The sequence below is a fragment of the Aspergillus ibericus genome (assembly GCF_003184845.1).
Source record: "Aspergillus ibericus CBS 121593 unplaced genomic scaffold BO80scaffold_5, whole genome shotgun sequence".
Lineage (NCBI taxonomy): Eukaryota > Fungi > Ascomycota > Eurotiomycetes > Eurotiales > Aspergillaceae > Aspergillus > Aspergillus ibericus.
Window position 1 is genome coordinate 89,527 of NW_020292103.1, and position 24,256 is coordinate 113,782.

The 24,256-nt window shown below is 47.1% G+C and overlaps 8 protein-coding genes across 8 annotated transcripts; 2 read left to right on the top strand and 6 right to left on the bottom strand.

Moving 5' to 3' along the window:
• Positions 1 to 1,472, bottom strand: BO80DRAFT_421825 (pepsin-like aspartic protease). The gene has a single exon (XM_025718696.1). The coding sequence runs from the start codon at positions 1,380 to 1,382 to the stop codon at positions 135 to 137; it is 1,248 nt and encodes a 415-aa protein (XP_025578869.1). The 5' UTR covers positions 1,383 to 1,472; the 3' UTR covers positions 1 to 134.
• A 755-nt stretch (positions 1,473 to 2,227) lies between these two features.
• On the bottom strand, positions 2,228 to 4,194 carry BO80DRAFT_421826 (ribonuclease H-like protein). The gene is made up of 2 exons (XM_025718697.1): positions 3,573 to 4,194; positions 2,228 to 3,521 (listed from the first exon to the last, which is right to left on the bottom strand). Exons 1-2 carry the CDS (start codon positions 4,108 to 4,110, stop codon positions 2,497 to 2,499), a joined length of 1,563 nt encoding a protein of 520 aa, XP_025578870.1. The 5' UTR covers positions 4,111 to 4,194; the 3' UTR covers positions 2,228 to 2,496.
• Positions 4,195 to 5,045: 851 nt separating this feature from the next.
• BO80DRAFT_398847 (uncharacterized protein) lies at positions 5,046 to 8,265 on the bottom strand. Its single transcript, XM_025717444.1, has one exon. The coding sequence runs from the start codon at positions 8,254 to 8,256 to the stop codon at positions 5,200 to 5,202; it is 3,057 nt and encodes a 1,018-aa protein (XP_025578871.1). The 5' UTR covers positions 8,257 to 8,265; the 3' UTR covers positions 5,046 to 5,199.
• Positions 8,266 to 9,484: 1,219 nt separating this feature from the next.
• On the bottom strand, positions 9,485 to 10,408 carry BO80DRAFT_203232 (terpenoid synthase). Its single transcript, XM_025714222.1, has 2 exons — positions 9,745 to 10,408; positions 9,485 to 9,679 (listed from the first exon to the last, which is right to left on the bottom strand). The coding sequence occupies exon 1, from the start codon at positions 10,138 to 10,140 to the stop codon at positions 9,775 to 9,777; it is 366 nt and encodes a 121-aa protein (XP_025578872.1). The 5' UTR covers positions 10,141 to 10,408; the 3' UTR covers positions 9,485 to 9,679; positions 9,745 to 9,774.
• Positions 10,150 to 10,521, bottom strand: BO80DRAFT_340529 (uncharacterized protein; the record flags this gene model as incomplete). Its single annotated transcript, XM_025715203.1, has 1 exon — positions 10,150 to 10,521. A coding segment is annotated over one exon (372 nt), but the record flags the coding sequence as incomplete, so codon positions are not given.
• Positions 10,522 to 11,347: 826 nt separating this feature from the next.
• Positions 11,348 to 13,244, top strand: BO80DRAFT_482902 (KR-domain-containing protein; the record flags this gene model as incomplete). The annotated part of the gene is made up of 6 exons (XM_025723422.1): positions 11,348 to 11,461; positions 11,493 to 11,519; positions 11,553 to 11,943; positions 12,025 to 12,365; positions 12,431 to 12,598; positions 12,711 to 13,244. The coding sequence occupies 6 exons, from the start codon at positions 11,348 to 11,350 to the stop codon at positions 13,242 to 13,244; spliced, it is 1,575 nt and encodes a 524-aa protein (XP_025578874.1).
• Positions 13,245 to 14,624: 1,380 nt separating this feature from the next.
• On the top strand, positions 14,625 to 16,384 carry BO80DRAFT_482907 (uncharacterized protein; the record flags this gene model as incomplete). The annotated part of the gene is made up of 5 exons (XM_025723423.1): positions 14,625 to 15,035; positions 15,089 to 15,186; positions 15,246 to 15,625; positions 15,682 to 15,935; positions 16,335 to 16,384. Exons 1-5 carry the CDS (start codon positions 14,846 to 14,848, stop codon positions 16,382 to 16,384), a joined length of 972 nt encoding a protein of 323 aa, XP_025578875.1. The 5' UTR covers positions 14,625 to 14,845.
• Positions 16,385 to 16,973: 589 nt separating this feature from the next.
• Positions 16,974 to 20,335, bottom strand: BO80DRAFT_482911 (glycoside hydrolase family 55 protein; the record flags this gene model as incomplete). Its single annotated transcript, XM_025723424.1, has 10 exons — positions 16,974 to 17,230; positions 17,279 to 17,785; positions 17,835 to 18,600; positions 18,655 to 18,802; positions 18,850 to 18,917; positions 18,964 to 19,132; positions 19,179 to 19,270; positions 19,327 to 19,502; positions 19,552 to 19,585; positions 19,628 to 20,335. The coding sequence occupies 10 exons, from the start codon at positions 20,333 to 20,335 to the stop codon at positions 16,974 to 16,976; spliced, it is 2,925 nt and encodes a 974-aa protein (XP_025578876.1).
• Between the last annotated feature and the right edge of the window lie 3,921 nt (positions 20,336 to 24,256).

The window sequence follows — 24,256 nt, forward strand, 5'->3', positions numbered from 1 at the left end:
AAAAAAAAAAAAAAAAAAAAAAAAAAAAAAAAAAAAAAAAAAATACTATCATCTTACAAGCGGAGACACAAGGCATGAAAACTATCTATCCAATAAGTCGGGGGAGGGGGACTGCTCTCCACGCAGCGGCTGCCCTAAATCGGAATGCTCTGAACCACCTGAGAGTAATCGACACCACTACCACGCTTGGAGATACCACCTTGGGCCAACGCAATCATGCCCTTGTCATCATCAGCCGCAAAGAACGCCGCCGTCGAGAACGGTGATGCGAGCAGACACCCCGACAAACTCAAGCTCAAGGCACAATATCCACTTGGCACATCATATCCATCCCTCGCATAGCTCCGTAGAGGTACCTTGATGGTAACAGACTGAGAGGCATTCTTTCCCTGGAACTCCATATCCAGAAACAGATCCGCAGGGATGGAGCTGCAAGAACCCGGCCACGCGAGCGCTCCATCAGGCGTTGAGGCAATACCCGTCGCCAGCTGGAAGGCAGTCTGGTTGCTGATCGGGAGGGAATCCATGCTGGTACCAGAGTCAATCTGGCACGGGGATCCAAGGGCTGCTGCGACATCGGACACAATGGTGCCATTCACGGAGATGATGGGAGGGGGCACATAATATCCGACCGAGGCGGCTTCGGGTTCGGATGGATCGGCGAGCTCCGAGATGACCTCCACCAGGTCTCCTGTGAACTTGGACAGATCCAGGCCACCCATGATGGCACCTCCGGTGTAGGTGCCGTTGGCGTTATCCGGGGCTTCATCGAACCACATGCAATGCACCGGAGCGGCAATGGTACCCTGCTGCAGAAGGTCATGACGGACGTTGGGGCCGCTGGTGTTCCACGAGGCCGAATGCTGGTACGGCGCAACCCCCATAATCCCATGATCGTAGGAGCCACTGTCAGTGCACGTCCCATCGGTTCCCAAGCGCTGCTGCATGTAGTCGACGACGGCGACCTCCAGGTTTGGAATGGTGCTGGATTGGCCGGCCACGGAGGTAAAGGTGAAGGTGTCGTTGATGGTCATGTCGCCACTCACATACTTGGTGAAGGCACCGTACGAGGCAAAGAAGTCGGCGGGCTCCGGCTTGCTAGCTGTCGATGATTCGGGCCAGTTGTAGTAATCCGTGACCGAGGCATTACAGGGACCAGGGCAGAACAATGAGGTGCATCCCCAGTTCTCGGTGGAATTGGGACCAAAGGTCCAGAAGGTGTCACTTCCCAGGTCGTACACGACCTCGATGGTGGTCTGGTCGATGACGAGGTTGGTTGAGATCTTGTGCTCGGGTCCATTGTAGTAGTTCAGGGGGAAGTAGGCGATGGGCAGTGTAGCTGCCGCATGGGCGAGCCCTGCAGTGAGAGAAACGGCTGCCATTAAACTGACGGAGAGAAAATTATATGAGAATGAAGATCTGTAAGCGGACCGATGGCCGTTTGAAAATTACTTGACCAGCGCAGAGCCGGGGTTTATAACATCATGGCCTAGGCAAAAGGGTGGTCTCACTATCCACACTGAGGAGACAAGCATCGCTAGTAACTCCGCCGACCTAATTTAAATGACGGCATTAGTGAGCGGGGGTATTGCTTATCTGAGCCAAGTCTTGCTTTGGTATCTGGCCATGGTCCTCTGTCGATGATATCAGTAGCGCTTATTGGACGTGGTCTGCGGATGGCCTCGGGATGTCTGAAACAGTGTCTCATTACGGCCCGTTGCATTTGAGACATTCTTATCAAGAATAGAGTACGCCCTTTTCAATCCACTAGTCGTGATAATAATAGCTTCCAAGTGTAACCTAATTTAGAGATTCTGTACTAGGAGAGATGACCAGAGGATTGAAGAGATTTGGTGGAGGGAACACAGGAGATATATTGCCTAGATGAGGATTGGTGAATAATCACCTAAAGCCATATTCAAGAAGACATGACACTTAAGAATCGGAAGCAAGCTGAAGCGTGATTATGTAAAGATCTCATCGAATAGATGTGAGTTCGTGCTTGTCGGAGTTGAATGCAGTCCAATATGATTCAATCCGCCCGTGCCTCGGAGATGATTTTGAGAAGGATGCGGAAAGGAAAGCAGAAGCTGAAAGGGAGCAGAGCCTATTACCTCACTGCGAGAGAACGCAGAAAGAAGTTTTATAGGAGCTCGAGCAAAGCGTGATGTGCAACTTGTCTTTCAATAAATCATTAAAGCCATTCCAAATCCGAAATTCCATATGTCCCAATCAGAAGAAAACAGCTAGGCCTTCCAGAGGTTATATGGTCGTCTAGGAATATCTTAATAAGCATGGTATCATGGCAAAAGAGGTATCCATGAACAATATCACCATGTGCAATGGTTCTGGGACAGAAATTCTCATTCATACGCGCAAGAACCAGTTGAAACAATATCAACACAAAACCAAGCTAAAATGCTGCAACTCATAACATCATCATATCGGTCCAGCGATATTCCTCGAAGCTAGCACACTACTAAGATAACCATGCACCTAATCCGACCACGGGTCATAACCCGTATCCGGATGAGGGTATCCACATGCCTCTGCAATATCTGACCAATGTTCCATCTCCGAATCTTCACAATACCTATAGCCTTGGGTGCGCGGCGGCATCCCACCCCTACTTTGGGGTTGTTTCTTGGTAGCTTTCTTCTTGGCTTTCCTCATTTCTCGTCTCTCCTTGTCCTGTTTCTTGATCTGCTCGTACCGCTTCTTGGCCATATCAGCCCAGCTTTCCAGAAGCTGGGGGTATCTAAGGCACCAAATAACCACATCCCGGGTGGCATACGCGTCCTCGAGCGCCGTGTGGCCTTTCCGACCGGCTTGGATATCATACTCGGTAAGTTCACTCGCCAACGCCTTCAATCCAGTCAGCCGAGGCAGGGGACTCGAAGTCGATAGCTTCGGGAATATAGCCTCCCCTGTCAAGATCTGCGAGTCAACGATTCGTGAGTGGATGATACCCATGATGGAGAGATCATTCTGTAGCGCATGACCGATGAGAACCGTGTCTTGATCGACATGCTCCCACAACGCCTCTCGCGCAGCCTCCCACCCTCGCAATGCCGCTCCGTTTCTCACAGCCGCCATCATGGTCGCATGACTTATCCCACTGTATCGAGTGTTGTAATTCACGATCTTTGCCTCCGGGTAGACGTATTGATTGAGAAGCACTTCCCCGGTCAGAAAGTCGACTGCCGCAATAGAAGCGATATGTCGTCGGCCAGAAGTCACCGTGACCATCTCACAGTCGATCACCACGGCCTTGCGTTTCTGGTGTCGGTTCATTGGTGATGGTGGGGTGTTTTGGAACTGGGTGCCGAGGACGGTTCCTTTCCGGGGTTCTCTTTGATCTGTAAAAGCGATCATGCGAAACCCCTGTGCGAGAAGACGGGAAATCGGATGGCATTTTTCTCGGAGCTCCAGATAGCGGAGGTCTTTCTCGGATGGCCCGAGCACGGCAAAACGGTTACTGTTGTATGGGTGGTTGGCGACGACATTTGCTATGGCGAGATCTGGGGCGTGTTAGTAGTTTATTATAAAGGAGTTACAGACGCTCATTTCACCTGGACTTAGGGCTGACAGCTGGTGCGACGGCGGTACCGATTGTGTTATCTTTTCCTCTATATCAGACGACTGAGGGATGGTGGCTGAAGCCGAAGCGGGAGTGGGAGCGGGAAGTGTGCCTGTCGCAGACTGCGGTTTCGGAGCACTATCAGCCTCCTGATGGGACAAAACATGTTGCGATAATGCAGGCGAGGTCTTGAACTTCCTGTTGCAGATATTGCAGGCAATCTGCTTCAATGGCCTCGAATGACTGGCGTGATGATCTGCCAAGGCCTTTTCACTGGCAAATTTGCGAGTACATTTCGAACAGGCCCAAGGTTTCTCCGGCTTAGCGTGAACAATTCGATGCTGCTCCAACGCCTTCGAGTCTATAAACTCTTTATCACAGTCGGTACAGGGAAACAAATGCCTCAGGGTCTGCTGATGCGCTCGTAAGGCTTTCACCGTCTTGAAAGTCCTTCTCTGACACACTGGGCACGTCTGCGCTACGGGGTTAGGTTTGGGAACGGAAACAGAAGCGACAGCAACGGCAGTCATCTCGACAACAGCCTCATGAAAAATAAATAATGGTGAGAATCAGAAAAGCCATACGCGATAATCCGGGGTAAGCAGAAGGGTTTTATTCCCGCGACATGTCATTCGGAATCCACCTCGCCGGCTCCTTGCGCCATTTTTACGCGCCGCCGCTAACAACCGGCGCTGTCAACCTGATGCACTCCTCGGCCAATTAGCGGCCGTCTGCTGCCAACGCATAATTCCGTGGTTGGGGTCGTTGCTGGAAAGTCCGCTGCAGCTGCTGCGCCACGCCATGCAAGGCTGCCCTTTGCCAGTTGTCAGCCTCGGTCGCTGATCAGCTCAGCTCTGTGCTGCGGTTGCGAATGGGCGCTAAGTCTTCTTTCGATTACATCCAATCGATTTCTCCATGTTGTATCAAAGCGATCATATCATGTCCCTGTGACATTGAACCACAGTTCATCTGTGGTAGGCCATGTAGGTCAATGGCACAAATACAGGGGTGATAGTGCCACCTTACGCCATGTTACGAGCTTCCAGAGGAGAATGTCTGTCATGAAATTTTTGGTGTTGAATGATCAGCGTAGTAACACGACGACTGTGAAGAAATTTGAATTCGCGTAACAACAATGAAAATGTGCAGCCATTATATAGCAAGTCCATTGTGTCTTCACTGCACAAATCTGGCATATCCTTCACTAACCGACAAGGGAATATTTTGTGGATGGTGGCGATGTTTTGCAGTATGACAATTGATCTGGCGGATCATACACGTCATGTAGAGGAAGCACCCTGAGAATATCAAGTAAGGTGGCACGTACTTTCGCCTATATCATACAGCTTTAGTTCAGCGCTGATTTAATATCATCATCCAAGCAGAAGTGTTATATCACATCGATTCCATTAGTGTTAACCACCTCAATGTCAGGAAGCGCTGTGATCAGGATCCATGGATTCAGCTTAAAAGGTGATTCCCTATTATGTGTCACAACCATTCCAGACCAGACTCAAGGCCCTTTATATTCGCGGAGACGTGTACTAGATTAATGTCCTCAAAGGGCGGCTCCTACATACGGTATGTAGGGTCCTACGGGTTGTCGACTAATCCACAACTCAATAAACCAGAAGAGTTCTCTCTCGATCAACACCAAGTCTGCTGATTACGCAGGTCCAGCACACCATTCTATCCAAAGGTATGCAGATGCATTGGTACTTTCGCAACGATGCGATGCTAACTGCAGCTAATCGGACCATCCACTGCCAGTTTCGAGATCCATCTGGCGTGGCCGGTGTGGAGCGGAGCACAAGGATTCCACTGGGAGGATCAAGGATCTCCTCCCAACAGTCAATGGAAATCATTGTTGCTCCCGCGGCTGTAAAGCTAGGGTCATGGGAGCATGTTGTGTCTGACAGGGGATGGGCCAACATTTGGACATCTCTCAACCCCTTTAGGATATCGACATCGCCCACCCACTCCCCACCGTCATTAACCGACACAGTTGTTTCCAGATAATAGGCCTCCATGCTTCGAAAGCTGGATGAGTTTAAGCTAACTGGCCCTTCCCATCCAGTAAAGGACAAGTGGAGTGAAGTGCCATCAAACATTCCACCGGTAGGGCTTCCGTTGAATGGATGATGATTAACAAAACGCCACCGCTCAAGGTCATGTTCCCGAACTTCCAGCTCTGGGGGGGAAACCAAGAGAGCAACGCCTGGCTTACCCACGTTCCCAATGACGTGGGAGACAGCGCAGCATGAAGTCCCTCCATGAAATGTCGGATCGTGCAGAAGTTGTTCGGCGATGAATAGGGAGTTCCCGCTCGATATCGCAAGTACTGCGGCAAGGTCCGAAGTATCCACACTGATTGTTCCTGATTCAAATTGCAAAATTGCTGCAAATGTATGTTCTCGAGACAAGGGATGCGGATAAACGGTCTGAGTTACAAATCCTTCACGAGCATGCTGTTCGGCAAGTGGGCCCGACAGATCGAGTTCAGAGACCATTGACTGTACCCAGGCCCACGACCTTATAGAGCTTTTGATTACCCCCATTGACACGGTAGCCTGAGGTAAGTAGCGCTTGTAGTAGTCTACCACACGTCCAAGGGCGAGAAGGGAATCTCCATGAAGTGGCTGAATGGATTCAAAGTGGTCTAGAAGACACTGGGCCACTCCATCCAGTCTCAAAAGGCTCTTATCCAGAAGTTCTTGCACCATTGCGAGTGGAACTGTGCTCGAGAATGTCTTGTTCTGGGCTGAAGGCTGACTGGTCTGTCTTCTGTAAACGGCTGCAAGGTTATGGTCCCCAAAAGCAAAATCGAAGAATACCGACTCGCCATCATGGGTGTTGTCGTCCAAGAGCTCGGCGAAGATGTCACCATAGACACGAGATGTGGAAGACTGTGAGCCATGGCCACTTGATGCTGCCAAGGTAGCAATGCAAATCCAATTCTCTTCTGGTGGTATATCAAGGCGATCAGCGGGTTCCATGTCAATCAATTCATACTCGTCCCGTTTCCTTTTCATACCCCCATGAACGGTCTCAAGACGTTCCGCCGCGATGGGTGCGTAGGCCCACGAGTTGTCCCGGGCTCGGAAGCGAATTACATAGTCGGGTGATTTGAGCTGATACTGGGCGCATAATTCGCGAAGGATCCGAACCCGTGCACCTGGGTATTTTATCATACCAAGCAGATTCCGTAGGGTTGCTAAGCCGAAGAAGAGAGACGGTGAGTTGCTTTTGTTTCCAATCCATAATTTGCCATAGTTGGCACCGTAGCGCATGAGTTGCGTTGCCGTCTTTCTCTCATTGGAATCGTCCGAAAGTAGAAGATCTATCCCGTCCCTGAGTGGGAAGAGAAGTTGTAATAACTTGATCACAACCTCGAATATCTCGGGTGTGTCTTCTATGAGACCCACCACACTGAATCTAGATAGGTCCTCCGGGAGCTCTGGCGGCTTGTCAGCAAGCTGACACATTCTGGCTTGATATATCTGATGGAAAAGCTGCCAAAGCGACCGGAGGATCCTGGCAGCAGTCACTGGAACATCAGGAGAGCCCAAAGAAGCGCCCAATGCTAGGGCCTGTAGCTGCTCCACTGAGATTCTCGAATCATGCATTGTAGAGCGTTCTCGTTGAACGGTGCCATAGTATCGAAGACTTGCCAGTGGCAAAGACCAGTACACCCCGTCCGCGCTCGGGCTGGCTTGAGCTGCGATGGAAATTGTGACGATCCCACCCTCTTTGACCAAGTAATCCTTTTGGCGGATTTCCTTTGTAGTCGAGCCGAGTACAACAAGGTCGGGGTAAAGATGCCACGAGGTTAGGCCAAGAAGGATCCCTCCATCTGTTATCCTTTGTGGCTCCCCCTTGATCAATTTCTCCAATGTAGTCAACGCGCGATTCAGATTGAGAAGTACGCTGTCATAACAATTCGATTTCGGAGGTGTTCCATGATCCGAAGCTGCGTGGGATTTGACTGCCACTGAAAGATTGTTGACAATCAGGCGTATTTGGATCTGTTCCTTTTTCCGCGCCTGATCCGCGACTTGTAACCACGCCCGTGCACTGGCATCCCAGCTTCCTAGCGACGGCCCGTCAATGTCGTGGGCGGCAGCCAATTGAGCCAGGTAGTTATCCACGATCTCGGGTGATTGGGCCTGGCTTCTAATAACCGCTTGGCGGTGGGTGACCAGTTCTCTCCAGATCGCCGTGGCCTCCTGGGGAGACCAGATGCGAGCCAGCATGCACGCAAGGAGATGGATGCGAAGCACCGACTTCCCACTCGTCGCACTCGCCCAGATGGTAGTGGAATCGATACCTATATGGGAACCGAAGAACCCATCAACAATATCCTTCGGGCTTTGTACTTTATGGGTGGTTTCCTGCACAATCTCACTGGCGCGGGTTCCATATGCCTCCAAGAGCGCCGGTACATCTGGGAGAACATTATCGAATAACACACCCAGTCGCCGGGCAAGAATATGAAACGAACCGTCTTCGGCGGATTGCCGTCGGGACTTGGAGAGCTGCTTTCCGAGTGGTTGGAGCTCGACGGGCGCTTCAACTTTGACCAAAGAGAAGTCGAAGTTTAACTGGGCCAGTGCAATATTGGATTCGGCGACAGCATGCAAGGGAGTTGCCACTATACTTTGGATGGAAGCCGACATGTTGTCCGGTCACTCTGCGGGTAGCAGGAGCGAGATTGAAGGGCGGGGGCCGACCTTTGAGGGTCTTTGCTGCCTGACCCTCGGCCTTGCCGTTAACCCGATTCGGTAAGTAGTCGAGAATAGGTGCAGCGGGATGTTTCGGTATATGGATCTTGGCACCTCTCTGCGCCATGTGGGCACGGGCCGCAGATCTTATCTACCCACTCGATTGCCCTCGGTCCTCCAGGACCCGCTGTCAGACACCATCCAGTGTGCAGCTTTGAGTACGGCTAAGCTGAGTGAGAACTCTACTCTGGTCTACTGAGGGACTCATAGCTGCGTGTTCATATTCTTGGGCAGCAACAAGTAGAAAAAGCTCAGTCTTCAGGATCTGCAGTTAGGGGAAAGACTAAAGGGGGAAGAAGGGGGCTGCGATAAACATAGTAGGGGAATGCCACTGAGTGAAAAGACAATTTCCACAATCTACGTGATGAGACACAAGAAGCCCTACTTGTAAATAGGAGAGAGGCAAAAGAAAATGTTTATGTCAAGCTCTACGCGGGACCAGGCAGCTCAGAGATACTGACATGTATAAGTTTTCATTGGAATAAAGCATTCCGTCGATTCTAACTTCCAAGAAACTATAAGATGCCAGCGATCTATATGAGAGAACATAAATTACTTGCTACATTAACAAAGCTCCTGATTTGACCCATTTAAGGGTTGAAGATCGGGAGAGGGGACATATATCGATAAAATGCAATAGAACGTATGCGGTAGAGAGTTTTCTTTCTATTTTTCTCTACCAGTGCAAGTACTTAAAGGCGTAATTGGAATTTCTCATACGCTGACTGGACAAGCTCACCACTCCCTTAGCTGATTTATCAAAATGTAGCTCCCTACAGTATCTGTCATGCCGACGCCAGGCATGCATTTACAATAACCTAATACATCTGAGAAGGATCAGAAGCGGACAAGGGTTATGCTGCCGAAGTCTTTGCCTATGTTATTGTAGAGCCCATAAAGGGGTGTTTTGGAACTGCCAAAGGTTGGACCATCACAAGTGCTCCTTGGGACTTTAACACCGTTCCTGCATGAGAGACACCCCCGAACGAACCATTTTCAGCCAAGAAAATTATTGCCGTATAGAGATATACCAGGACGTGCAAAAGAATAAATGGCACTTGCTAGCTCGTATTCGATGTGGATTCCTACTGCAATCTCGTATACTACTGGTAAGAAGGGACACCTTCATATTTGATGGCTCACGAGCACTTTGCTATATAACCATAAGGCCCCGAATTCAGTACATCCGCAGTCGATGTTCAGACAAATGGATCAGTAGAGAATATCTAACGGGGCTTGGTAAGACGAGAAGAGTCTTCATATTGCGCGGTGCACACGTGAGAACTGGATCAATCCTGGCCGAAGGTTTCAATGCGTGCTATGCGGGTTAGCATGATTCTGGTCTAGTATAATGGCACAATGAAGAGGAATTGGGGTTCGTACCTCAAGCATGGTATCTCCAGCTCACCAATTTTATATCGAGGCGATGATGTGGAATCCAATATAACCACGCATATAGGAGTGGACAACTTCGCGCAATTTCGGATTATCAGCTACAATATCTTCGACGCGACGGATATTTTCGTGGATCTCATCGACTAGGCCATTTAGGCAATCCGGTATGGTGACTTGGCTTGCCTGAGCTCGGTGGTAAACATATCCATTCCTTTCAGAAGATATGACTGACTCCTTATAAAACGAAAGGAGGTCATTGACTTTGTTTGTGAAATTAATGAGCTCTGGGACTGCCTGAATGAACACATTCAGGGTCTCACCGTGCCCAGGGCAAATATCCTTGGATAGAATAAGGTATACGAACGCTTCCGGGTTTCCTGTCATAGATCTGAATTATTGAGGAAAGTTGGGGGATTTTTGGAGGAAAGAGAACTTTCCTGTGGTTTCGTACTCCAAGGCGGTGGAGCTCATATGATTAATCAAACCACTTGTGATCTTGTCTGAGCAGAACTCCAAGTATTGTGTGTCCAAGCTTCGGAGCATATTTGCACAACCTTCGAAGATTTTCCCTTGGGGTAGCTTTTCGACTAAGTTGCGTCGGAATTTGCGCAGTTCGTCTTCGCCTGAACAGATGTCATCCAGAACAAAAAAGCACCCCGCGTACAGTCCAGTAAGACGATGTAGATCGGGGCTTTGGAAAGGATAGAACTGTTGGGCGACTAAAGCTGCCTGTCTGGCCATTCTCAATGCGTTTTTCTCGTCTATTTCCTGATCGCCAAACTGCTTGAAGATATATTCCGCGAGGGTACCAGCTCGGTTAGAAAAGACCTCAAAGGTGACACCGCGCAAGAGTTTGTCAATTATCTGTCTGTACTCATCGGTTGAAATGGGGGGTTCCATTGCGGAGGCGCTCGGATTGACGGTGTCCATTGCCATAGAGAAATTTCAGAAGTGCGAGTCTGTTGGACTCACATGTCTAGGAGAGGGAGAAGAAAGATATTTATAGGGTTGGACCAATCCGACTCACATGGTGATTTCTCTGATTACAGCACTGGCCTTTATGGAATCCGCATGGCGCATTATTGCTGCAAGACGGTCCCTTTATGAAATTTGTTGCATCGGAGTGTTACCCTTGCAGTGCCGCTCCACTGCACATCATTAGCGTCCCAAAAGTCCGGGACGCCTTGTCGTTTTGTTTCAAAAACGCGGGAGCGTTGATTTCGTCCATCATTTCATCATATTTCTCTCTGACGTCTTAGCGATGAACCCCCCCCCCCTTGCCGGTTAGGGTTCGTCCTTTAGGCTTTGACTCCCCAGTGGTTGCGTAGATTGGCTAGATTGAAAACTTTATTGACAATGTCAAGAGCGGGCCACACCATCAGCATCGGCAGCTCCTGTAATGTGAAAAAGAGGCAAAGGAGTCATTGTTCTGGGAGGATATATCAGCCATGAATACGTCGGGGTCATTCGACGCGTCGGTCCCGCCGTGCAAGGCCTTGCACCTGGTGACCGCGTGTGCGGCATCGCATCAGGAACATTCAAGACCTTCGTCCGGAACCAAGCCCACACCACCATCCCCATTCCAGATCACATGTCCTTCACCGAGGCCTTTCCGGCAGTCTGGTTGACCGCACTGTACGGAATTGTGCACTTGGGTCACCTCCGACAGGGGGAGTCCGTTCTCATCCACGCTGCTGCTGGTGCTGTGGGACAGGCCGCCAATTCAGCCGGCCCAGAATGCTGGGGCGGATGTATTTGTAACGGTGAGCTCGACTGTCAAGAAGAAACCCCTGTAGGAGCGCTACGGAATCCCGGACGATCGGTTCTTCTCCAGTCGTCAACTGGCATTTGGGAAGCAGATTTTGCGTGCCACCGAAGGTCGAGGGGTTGATGTGGTATTGAATTCGACTTCAGGTGAAGCCCTGGCAGAGACGTGGAGGTGTATCGCGCCTCTGGGGCGTTTCGTGGAGATTGGAAAGCGAGATATCTACTCCTTGCAGAAGCTGGCCATGTATCCTTTCTCGAAGAATGTCACCTTTTCATCCGTCGATCTCCAGACGGTGTACCGGAATCACCCCGCCGTGATTGGCCGTTTGATGAAGGAGCTTAGAGAGCTGCTGTTTGCGAGAGAGCTGCTGTTTGCGAGAAAGCTAGGGCCACCCCACCCAGTTACTCAGTTCTCCCGAGGTGAGTTCGAGGCGGCCTTTCGATACCTCCAAACCGGCCGGCAGATGGGAAAGGCTGTCATCAACTAGGAGAGGACCGCAGAGATCTCCATGGTGCCCAGCCGCCACGCGGCGGATTCTTTCGACCCAGATGCCAGCTACGCGATTGCGGGTGGCTTGGGAGGGGTCGGTAGGAGTTTAGCCCGATGGTTTGTCAGTCGAGGAGCCAAACATCTCATCCTGCTGTCCCGCTCCGGAGTCCCTGCAGGTGCGGTATCCCAAGAAGCGATCCAAATGGTTCAGAAACTGGAGGAGCGCGGTGTCACGGTGGCCACGCCGCGGTGCGACATCAGCCATGTGGAGTGCCTTGCAGCGGTATTGCGTGAATCCTGCCAGTCGATGCCCCCCGTGAAAGGTGTCGTACAGGCGACCATGGTTCTACAGGTATATTTCTTGGTTCGGCTCGGTCCTTCTTGCAGTCAATCACTAATTACTTTTTCTTCGCCTAGGATCGCCTGTTCCACAACATGTCCCGGGAAGAATGGCAGGCAGTGCTCGATCCCAAGGTTGGTGGAACCTCGAATCTCCACCATCATCTTCCCGCGGATATGGATTTTTTCGTCATTCTCTCCTCTCTCGGAGGCATGATCGGGTCGAGGGGCCAGTCTCAATACAATGTCGCCGCGACTTTTCAGGATGCTTTCGCCCGATATCGATGGGCTCGGGGCCAAAAGTTGCATCTCCATTGATGTCGGTTTGCTTACCTCCGTGGGTTACGTGGCGGAACAGGAACATGTATCCAAGCGGTGGGTGAACGCAGGCTTTGATGCTCTCCGCGAGGAGGAGTTGCACAGTGTCGTGTACTGGGCGTGCGATCCTCGTCGCCAGGTCTTTTCGGGGTGGGAAACGCAGGTTCTCACGGCTGTCGATCGGCCCTTGGCCATGGTGAAGCCAGGCATCTTTGCCTGGCTTCACCATGGCCAAGACGCCACTGGGTCCGCTGGGCCCTCCCTCGAGAAAGTGAACTATGCAGTCCTTCTTGGCGCGGCGGAAACTGTCGAGGAGGCCGGGAACATCATCTCCTCAGCTCTCGCCCAGAGACTTTCCCGGGCTCTCTCGGCCCCATTGGAGGACATTGACAGGGGTAAGCCAGCTCACTCCTTCGGGGTGGACTCCCTGGTGGCGGTCGAGCTGCAGCTCTGGTTCGCCAATGAGATGAAGGCAGAGCTTTGGGTGTTTAACATTCTGGCGGATTTGAGTATCCGGGAATTGGGTCAGCAGGCAGCCAGCAAGAGCCAATACTTGCGGGGAGCAGCCCCTTAGTGCGAGATGCACAAAGGAACTTAAAGTGTCGCCCAGCGCCTAGTGCCGGGATCGGCAGTTCTAGTCCATCACCGGTGGACATGATTAATGGGCCATAATATAATCACCCACCGCAGGGCATTGGCCCGAGCGATTTGGCTTCCCCGGATGAACCCCGCGACGTGTTTCGTAGGTTTCTGTCATCGTCTTCCACTCATCTACTTGTCACCCTCCCTTGCCAAAGCGGACCTCTGCGAGATATTCTAGCAGGGAAATGAGATCGTCAGGCATGAACGTTCCCATCAGCAATGCGGGATATACCATACTCTGGCGGTAGAAGAACGGCGCTGTCAAAAAGATCCGAAGCCCTCTTGGTGGAAGGTGCAGTGCTGATCGGTGCCAGTAAAGAGGGTATGTAACCCTGCTTCGATATCAAATTCACGGATTATCAATTAGACTCACGCTGCGTTACCTCATTTCCACATCAAGGAAAAGCATGGAAAGGGCTTGCTGATCTACATGAGCTTTTCCTTCAGGTTTGATGATGAGCCTGCGGCGCTGAAAGCTATTGCTTCAACTATCGTCTTCCAGTTTAGGTCTCTCATTAAAAGAAAAACTGCTGTTGCATACCTGGCCAAAGTGTTAGACTGCATCATACCCGTCATCAAGCCCTCCTCATCCACCAAGGCTCCTTCAGCACTGACGCGATGAACAATGTCAACCCCGTCCTCATAAGGTCAAGCTCTAGCGCTGGAGACGATACAGCTCGTGCTCCAAGGGAAGTAAACTGTCAGAAGGAGTTCGGAAATTCAATGGCGATCATTGTGAAGGTTATTCAAATCGTCAAGGGAGTAGCCATTGCCGGGGAAGAGGAGATCACTGCGGGTGCCGTTTGAAAGTTACTGCGTTGGGGACTTACTGGAGAATTGCGTGAAATCGGCTATTCATTGGGTCAGGCACTCATCATGCCAACGTCCTGTATGATACGTGATTTGATGGCAATCAACGATTTACACATTACGCTCAGACAGTAGAACATCGTTGATTTGGAATCCGGTTGGCGCACCCATCAAGCGATACTTTGTGGAAGCACTCTGGCGTATCAAAACCAGGCCAGCCTGGCGCATTGACCTCTGTTCGGGTCAGGGTCAGCCAGAGCGTCCACCCCAATTAATTCGTGGGAATGGACTGGCCTGGGCCCGATGGCGGATCCTAGCACACGGCAGATACTGATGCGAACTAATCAGATCTTCGTTGGTCGAGCAGGGCCTGTCTTGATCTCGGTCGGGCCGACGGGGAAGCATCACCCCTGAGCCACGACAGAGATATTTAAAGGACAAAGAACCGTTCCCCGTCGGAAACCCCGACGCTGTGCCAGTGACCCATGCCAAAGTTTAACTCCTCCGGTTACGCTGGTAGGCATCATTCATCCCAGAATCCCTGCAGTCTCCTTTCTTCGCGATGCATCGACGAGGCACCAGCACCCCGCGGTCTCTTATTGAGCCTTCCCCCTCAACCCTCCCAGGTTGAACCCAAGGGCCAGTCCAGTGTCTCTCTATGGTCTTCATCCTTTTATCACGCTTCCGGTCCATGCATACCTCCGGTTCCCTCTTGCTGTCGCCATGAAACGCCTCAGTAAAGACACTCGAGTGATCCTAGGCACCACCATCGCCATGCTGAGTCTGGCGGTGGTCTCGGTGGTCGTCCGGTTCATCGTGCGCTTTGCCAATCGAAAGCTGCTCCCCTTGTCCGACGGGCTGATGCTGCTTGCGCTCATCTGTCTATCGGCGAGTGGGAGCATGGTTATTTACTGTGAGCTTTTGGACCTCCGGACCACGATGGAAATACTGACCCATGCGACGTAGACATTGTGGCCGGCCCGGGCCCCGGCAACTTTGACATCAAAACCCTCCCCGCAAATGCAGCTAGCGAGGAGATGGTATGGGCAAAGGCTTTGCTGCATGTAAGCTGAGCCAAGCGATCCCCATGCTCTGTGCGCAACACTGACCCCGCCCGACCCAGATGCTGTACGCAGCGAACATCTTCAGCCTCGCCGCCATCACCTTGATCAAACTCTCCCTACTCGCCTTCTTCCACACCCTTTTCTCGGTCTCGGACACCTTCCGGTGGTTTAACTGGCTCACCGCCATTCTTTGCATCATCTGGTTTATCGTCTTCTTGCTCCTAGACGTATTCCTGTGCCGCCCGATCCACCTGATCTGGGACACCATGGCGTCCGCAAAATCCTGCATGCCCAGCGGAAGTCTCGGCCTCGGCATGGAACTGACCAACCTGTTCCTGGATGTCATGATTATTTGCCTGCCGTTGTCCATGTTGAAGGCGCTGCCGCTGACCGTTAGCCAGAAATGCCAGGTCGCGTTCACCTTCCTCCTCGGCGGACTGTAGGTTACCCCCCCCCCCCGGTAAGCCCCGTGGGAGCATCCTGACGGTTCAATAGGGTCTGCATTATCAGTATGGTCAAGCTTGCCTTCATTTGGAATGCTTCGGACCCTCGTCAACGGCGCAGCGTCCAGGGAGTGAAGCTGTCGATTATTCAGTTAGGGATCGCCACCTTGTGTGCTTGTCTACCGACCTACGCGTCTCTGTTCCGTCTCGCCCAGCGCAAACTGCGATCCAGAAGTTCGGACGACAACGTGTACGGCGAGTCTCCTCAGTCACCATATAACCGGGTCCCGGGGACTCTTCCGGACGGTGCGCATGCCGATAATGAGTTGTATCGGATGGATTCCTCGGGCCGCATCTACATGGAGCAGAATGTGGATGTGAACGTGACGCAACTGCGCATGGCTATGGCGCGGTACTCCCGTTCATCATCATGTCTGGGCGCTTAGCATAGAACAGTGGTCTCGTTCGTGGACATTCCGGTCCAACTGAGCCATCTGGAGCAAGCATAACTGGAAAGTTCGACACGTGCTGCCATCCTCCTGTGATGGGATCTTTGTCATCCCACAATCAGGCAATCGCGATGAATAACTCCAGCAACCTTGGATGCAAGGTTGATCTTTTCCCGGCATCGCACGCACCGTCCCGGTTGAGATTTGGGACTTCAGCTTTCGACTAAGCCAACTAATATCACCATCATGGGTCTAGATATCCCGACTAACCCAACGAGCGATGCAATGACGACTGATGATATCTGACTATACGATGCGGGACGGTGTCATGTCGTGGAACCATATATCGGAAGCAGGAACACAGGACAGGATAGGTCTACAGCACTAGGATATCCCCACGTCAACCCTTAGCTATCCACATACTATATAATATCATCATGAAGTTCAGCTCTATCATCAACATCCCCATCATCACATTGATGTATAGCCTCCTCATCCCCTTCCTGACCTCCGTGATAACACTTCTCCTGATATCCCCATCCGGCCCCTGAATAACCCGATCCAACGGCCGAAGACTATTCACATCTGGCTCCGAGTCAAAGATAACATGTGATGCCTCCAGTGAGTCATCTAGACATGTCTACTATGCAAAGGATTCTTGTTAGAATGTCGTTTAGGATTGCTATGCGGGCCTTATTTCTTAGAAGGGCAATTCAACAGGCATAGTCGCAGAAACGAACAATATCAACATCCAATAAGCCAGTCTGACAAGAAGCTGGTCTCAACCACCAGCCAAACGATCGTAGAGTAAATACCTGCCTCCACAGCTCTGACCATGCACTCAACGCCCAATCTAGCACATCACCATACCCCCAGCCAGCCACACATCCCACAACTAACCTCCCAACTCCATCACAGTCCCAGTCCCATTCCCCACCCGAATCCAAGCCAAAATCGAGGACAAAAAGCCATTGACGTTATTCGCCGCATACGTTGGGGCTTCTCGCGCCGGGGAGATCATCTCCACCGTACCCTTCGTGGCCAGATTATAGATCCAGGTATCCGTGCTCCGGGCGACCTCCACTGCGCGCTGCTGGCAGTTTTCTGTTTTCAGACAGTCTTGTACGTAGTTTGAAAACCAGCTGTATAGTCCTGGAGTAAGTTAGCGATATGTTGGGGCTCTGTCGGGGTGTGACTCACCCGCTCCCATGATGTATATTGATGTGGAGTCTAGGATGCGAACCGCCCATGATAATGCACATGTAATCGAGTCAGACGGGCAGTCGGAGAATGTGGGATCGTTTACAAAGTGACCGGTTCTGAATGGGCTGGGGGCTTTAGGAACTGGTTGGAAGTATGGAGATTCGGTCTGGATCATCGCCATGTAGAGGTCCTTTGCCCCGGAGATTTGATACTGGTACAGGACACAGTGCTCGGAAGTGGTTCCGTACATCCAGGTAGGGCCTCGACTCTCGATCAAAACCCCCCGCGCGGCGTAGATGTCAATTTGGTCATCTTTTACATTTGCGTCTAGATCGTGGTCCGCCGTCCATGCCCATACGTTCTCGAGATAGGCAGACGATTGTACGGTGAGATGCAGGAGAAGTGATGCAGCCCGGCACTGGGCGTTGACTCGGCCTGTGTTCTTGGGACAGTCCTTGAGTTGTAAGTCTGAGCCGATGGCGCCACCGACGCGGAAATGGGAGTCTGGGAGGGAGGTCAGCACGTTGGGGGTTTAGAGAGGAGTTGTACGCACCCCAGAGTCCGGCTGAGCCCTGCGTTGACTGATGGACATTCCATTCCATAAGCACTGCCCCTGCAGTAGGGCCGGAAACGGTGAATAACATGCTCTGTATCTCAGCAACGCCGGTTTCTCCTGGGTTGCCCACTCGGACTGCCACGCGCGGGTGAGTCTCATCCTGGAAATTCGGGCCCGTGGCCATGATTTGAGACCATGCTTGACCGATGATCCGAGAGCCCACGGGAATATGGAGGGTGTCTCTGATTAAATAGACACCAAATGGAAAATAAACAAGCGATGACGTGCTGACTGCTCGTTGCAGGATATTATTCAATACTCCAGTGTCGTCAGTCCGCCCGTCGCCGACGGCTCCCGCAGCCTTGACATCGATGATTTGGCTGGCCGGAATATCGGTATATGCTGGTCGTCGTCGCTGAAAGAAGTTGTGGACCACTTGGCCGTGGTTTGTGGTCAAGGCGCTGCTGCGAGTCATGGCTGGAACCGTGGCCCCGTTGTAGAAAGCGCTGGTGCTCATCGATGACACGCGCCCAAAGCCCCATGACTCAACTCTGACCAGTGAACCTCCTTCCATCAGCGTCTGGCTCTTGGAGCGATCCAACACGGCCGTGCCGACGGAGACGAATGCCGAGTTCTGAATCAAAAACGACGTGACGTTCTGGGCCAACAGCGACGTGACAATGCCGGTTTTGGTGGAAGAAATGACTGTGTCGAGCACGATCAAAGAACCAACTCCTTGTCCAGTGCTTCCAGAGCCTCCGGTCTTTCCAGTCATAGGTCAGTCAGTCACTGTGGAAGACAGCTAGGGCTGACTTACACCTCCCATGATGACTATGCCATCCGTGCAGTTGTTAATGACCAGGTCCTGCATGGTCCACGCCCAGTCCCAGTGGATTTGCACGGCAGTTTTGCAGTTCAGGAAGGTGAGTCGCGAAGTGGTGAATTGCTGGTTCCCGAGATATGCTCTTGACTCATATTAGCCCATGTGACAATAGACAGCTGGAATGCCAACCCGAAGTTGCCGCCCACGAAGGTGAGGTTGGTGAGGAATCCCCCACTCCCGTTCTCCATATAGATACCCTGTTGAGGTCAGACCTGCCAACGAATCACTGATTCCCGTGCAAACCTGTTGTGTGGTCTTGCCGTCTTGCATCATGTAGAAGATGATGTTTTCGAGAGATGTCGCTTGCGCCACCTGCCAGTGGATCGCGCAGACGTACGCATTTGGGTCAGTCCGTGTGATGTCCATTTTGAAATTCCGAATGGATCGCAAAAAGTTATTCGTATTCAGATACCTGTCTCATGTCATGGAATGGACCTTGATAGGATGGCCCAACCTACCACTGTTCCTTGTCGCCGACATAGACGTCCGACGTAATGACCCCCAGCCCTACAAAGCTCGAGGCCGCCAGGATGGTGGGATAGTCAAATGGCTATAGCAGGCTCGTTAGTATACCTGAATGCGTATCCCAGCTGACTGATGACATACATTACCATAAAACTCCGTGTTGTAGTACTGGATGATGGGCGAGCTGACGAGATAAGTCCCCGAGGGAAAGTACACAAACGCAGGATAGATCGTGCTCGAACCGCACCCTTGACCGCAGCGTCCTCCATCGGAAATGGCCTTGTTGATCGCTGCGGTGTCATCGGTAACCCCATCCCCTGACGGATATCTGATCAGCAAGTCCCATCTACGCAGCGCTGCACTCACCTCGAGCACCGTAATCTTTGATATTCCTCCACACCTACCAAGGTTAGAACAGAAATAACCTATATAAGCGGCGCACCTTGTATCCCGCCGGTGCGAAAGGACTGGACCCTCTCTGCTCAATTGTTGTCATCCAAAAGTCCGTACTTGACTGTGCGTCGGCCGTCTGCGGCACGCCTGCTTCTGCTGGACTGGATCGGCCTGTATCCGGCGCTTGGTACTTATGCAGAGGCGCTTTTGTATCCGCTGAGCTGCCTCTGTATCGATTAGAAATCTGGGCTATGTTAACACCATAGTCGCTCGGGAGTGGTAGAGGTGAAGCCTCGGCAACGATGCGTGCGGCTTCAGCAACTCGAGCAGGGACTCCATATCGGTAACCGTCAATCGAGTCCCCCAATTGATACTTCCTGGATGCCTTTGCATGGTTTTCATCATCTTGGTATTTGGTCAGGACAATCTGCCTTGCATTGAGAATTTCTTCGTCAAGATCATGTTCCCTGGTATGCGTGTCCTCGAGACGCTTTCTGTTCATCACTGCCATGATTGCATGGGCTTGATCTACCATCTGTTCTGCATCTCTAAGTTCTAGATCACTGGACGGATCTAGACCCGAACGTGAAATGGACACCGCGCCCTTTGAAGTATGATGTCGCTCAACATGGTAAAGGTCTTGATAGGCATCGGGCAAGCCGCATGTGATTTCAACAAGCCCCAACAGAACTGGGAGTATATAAAGAACCAGAACTATCCAAGACCTTTTGGTCCGAGTATTGAATAGTTGACCCATTATCGCCTGTCTGCTCCGGAACGATACGGGGCTTAGCCGAGCATCGGTCAAGCGGAGCTCCTGAGTCGGTTTTATTGTGAAAGGACAGCCGGAACTTGGCCACGTCTCATGCGCTCAATGAGTGTAATACAACTGGCACCGAATCATTGCAGAGACACCAGTTCCGTATGGGAGGTCGCACAACCAAGTAACAGTTCCTCCGAATCTGACAAGTCCAACCAGTCATCTGTCGCACAGAAGGTGCGATGATCTTCAGCAGTCCAATCACGATAGCACTCTACTGGGTGTCTGTAGTTTGCTCTGTGCTGCTGTGTTTTCTGAAAAGCTGCAGGAAAAGTCACTGCCCAATCAGGTCTTCACTTTTGTAGCACAAGGAGCAAATGGGAGGTCATCTTATGTGTCACCCAATGTAGGCTGCGCAGGGCTCACCGGAGGCTATTCACCCTGCACATCCTGGACTAGCTGTGCGCGTGACTCATCAAATACAGGGGAAGGTGGACTTGATCAGTTGCAAAGGCAAGTGCGTTGGAGTACCTGATTGCATGCTCTAGGATGTCTGTCAACGGAGGGTCCCTGCCTCTGGCCTGCTTTCCGAGTGAGCATGATGGTCCCTGGCCATTTTCTATCCCTGTGCAAGATTCCGATATCCGATAGGGTTCTTCATCTTGGTTTCAGGAGTCCTAAACTATTAGATCTGAAAATATTTATTATTTTTATAGATTTACTAGGAATGAGATAGTGTGACGGGCTAAGAAGCCGGGTGGACTACGTAAGGTACAATAGTCTGTGAAGGAATTGAATTCACTGGAGAAAGAACTATCTAATCTATAGACTAATTAGGTTTACTTATAAATAATTTTTTCTAGAAGATTCTTTTATAATATTAATAAGTTTCTTTGCTACTTTAGAGATTTCCATCCTTTCTAGAGATTTCTATTTTTTTTATAGATATCATCAGATTAAGGTCCAGGACTAGACAGATTAGAATATAAATATTCTAATTCTAGATAGCTAATAGGATCTAGTTTTTTTTAATTATTATTCTCTTTACCGTGACGCAGCTAGCCTATTATAGATTTTAAAGAATTAAGTAGATAGGATTATACTAATATTTATAGATCTTAGTATTATAAAATTTAGTTACTAGTTTTTATATAAATATAATATATCCCTTCCATTTAACTAGAAATATTTTTTTATATATATATTTTCTTTAGAATATATTCTTTTTATCTAGGATTTTTTTAATAATATATTCCTCAGTACTGTCTTTTGTAATAATAATTTTTAATTATTAATTAATTATTTTTTAAATAAATAGAGGGTCTATAGTAACAGATTAAAATAAGTTAATATAGAATACTAAATAGATTTTAAATAGTATATTCAATTTATAAGTATGTATCTTAATCTATTTTAGTACTATAAACTTTATATTTTATTAATCTAGCTTTTTACTAGATTAATTAATTATAATATTTTTTAGATCTAGCTAAATTTTATTATTTTTTTTATAATAAAAGATAGGATTTCATTAATAGTTAGTATATTATTCTTATACCTCTTATATTATTACTATTATTAAGCTAGTAATATCTCAAGTCTTTTAAAATTTACTAAAAATAGTCTTAGTCTATTCTCAGAAGTTCCTAATTTAGTAATATTCTAGGATATTTATTTTAATACTTAAATCTAAAGATTTCATGTGGAAACTATACTATAAAAAAAAGAAACTTATTTTTATTAATATAGAATCTTAATTATTTAAAACTAACTATACCATGAGCAGTAATTTTTATTAATTAATCTATTATTAATTAATAAAATATTATAGGAAAGTTTTAATAACTGTAATTTATTACTTTATTATATTATTTATTTTAAAGTAGTAAGTAATAAAAAGATATTATTTAATATTTAAAGTTTTATATAGAGTCATCTATAGTTTACTTATAAACTAAGAGTTATAGTTTAAAACTACTAACTGGGATACCCTATGGTAATTATAAAATATTTAAATAAATATATTTATAAAATTCTTTATATCTATGCTTGAAATAGCCTTGATAATAATATTTTTAATTAACTAATTAGTAATAACTATAATATTTTTATAATTTTAAGACTCCGGGAGGTCTACTAGGAAATTAATAATAATATTTTATTAAAATTAATTAAAGATTAGTAGTAGTTTTAAAAGGTCTTATTTATAATTTTTTTAAATATAGTTAGTTTTATAGCTATTATAATTATAGTAGAATTAGTAGATATTCTTATTTATATCTAGCTAATAATAATAACAGGTAATTATTTTATAAATTTAATTCTATTTAAAATGTCCAGTGATTATACTGTTATAAATTTTTTAAATAATTTAGATTTATAAAAGCTCTAAGTTAGGGATCTAGACTTATTTTTAAAAGAATAAGCGCTAGTTTGTATCTAATTAATACTTTATAATAAAAATCTTTAGCTTTAATTATTTGAAAAAATTTAGATTTATTTTTAATTATTATTTTCTAGTACTCTTTCAAATCTTTATTAGCCTATTTAATCTATTTTTATAAATTATCTAATATTAGCTCTGCAGGCTTTAGACTAGTAAAAACTTCTATATTAAAGATTTCTTTAATAGATATTACGTAGCTGAACTTTTTTTTAAATATAAAATAAAATAATTAGATTTTTTAATTTATAATATATTTATTTTTTTAAACATGTCCTGGGACTTACAAGATAAAATATTAGATTAGATATTTATTATCTCTAAATAATAATTAATTATAAAATTAAAATAGTTTAAAAACTAGGCTTAACACATCTATTACTCTATAAATTATTATTAGATTATAAAATATTCTAGATTCTAATGGTTACTAAAAATCTTAAAATAGGAGAGTATAATAAGCTTTAATTTCTACTTTTATAGGATTTAGATAATTATTAATAATTTTTTATTATAGATCTAATAATTATATTCTGCAGGTAAATTTCTTTTTAAAAAATATATTATAGAATAGAAAATTTCTTAATTATTTTATTAAAATAATATCCCTTCTATATATTATTTAGAAGAGTTAATTTCTACTAATATTTTTTATTCAAGATCTTAATATACTAGAATAAAAATAATAATAAAAATTTTTTTAAAGATTTTAAATATTTCCTGGGTCTCCAGTATCCAACTAAACTTAATATTCTTTTTTATAAACTATATTAAAAGTTTTAAATAAACCTTTTAGTCCTTAAAAAACTATCAATAAAAATTAATAAATCTTAAGAAGATTTTAATATTATAAATAGTCTTCAAAATCTCCCAGTCCCATATAATCTAAACTTTAATAAAATCTATATAAATACTTTTTTCTATTTTAATAATAAATTTTAGATACTTAGAAATAGCTACCTTGAATTTATATTTATTAATATTTATTTAAAGATCCGTATTCTATAAATATTCTAGTATCTACTATATTTAAATATAGTATTTGGCCAGGCTTCCATCTATAAAAATAAAGATATTATTAATATAAGTAAAATAAAATTCATTAAAAAATTTCTATAAAATCTAGTTAATATATCACTGAAAGATACTCAGATAATTAGTAAATTTAAAAAAAACTATTAATTATTTAAATAATCTAAAGTAAGTACAAAACGTGGTTTTCTATTTATTTTCTTCTTTAATTTAAATATAATAGAAGGCTTAGATAACATCTAACTTAGTATAATACTAAGCCTTTAAAATATATTAAAAGATTTCTTAGATAAATAATAGAAAATATTAATTCTTTATTATTATTTAGTTTAGCGTTTAGTAGTCCATGTAAAAGTATAAACTATTATTAAATTTTAAAATAAATAATATAGGAGTAGCCACTGGAAAATTACTAATCTATATAAATTTTTTTTTTAAAAAAT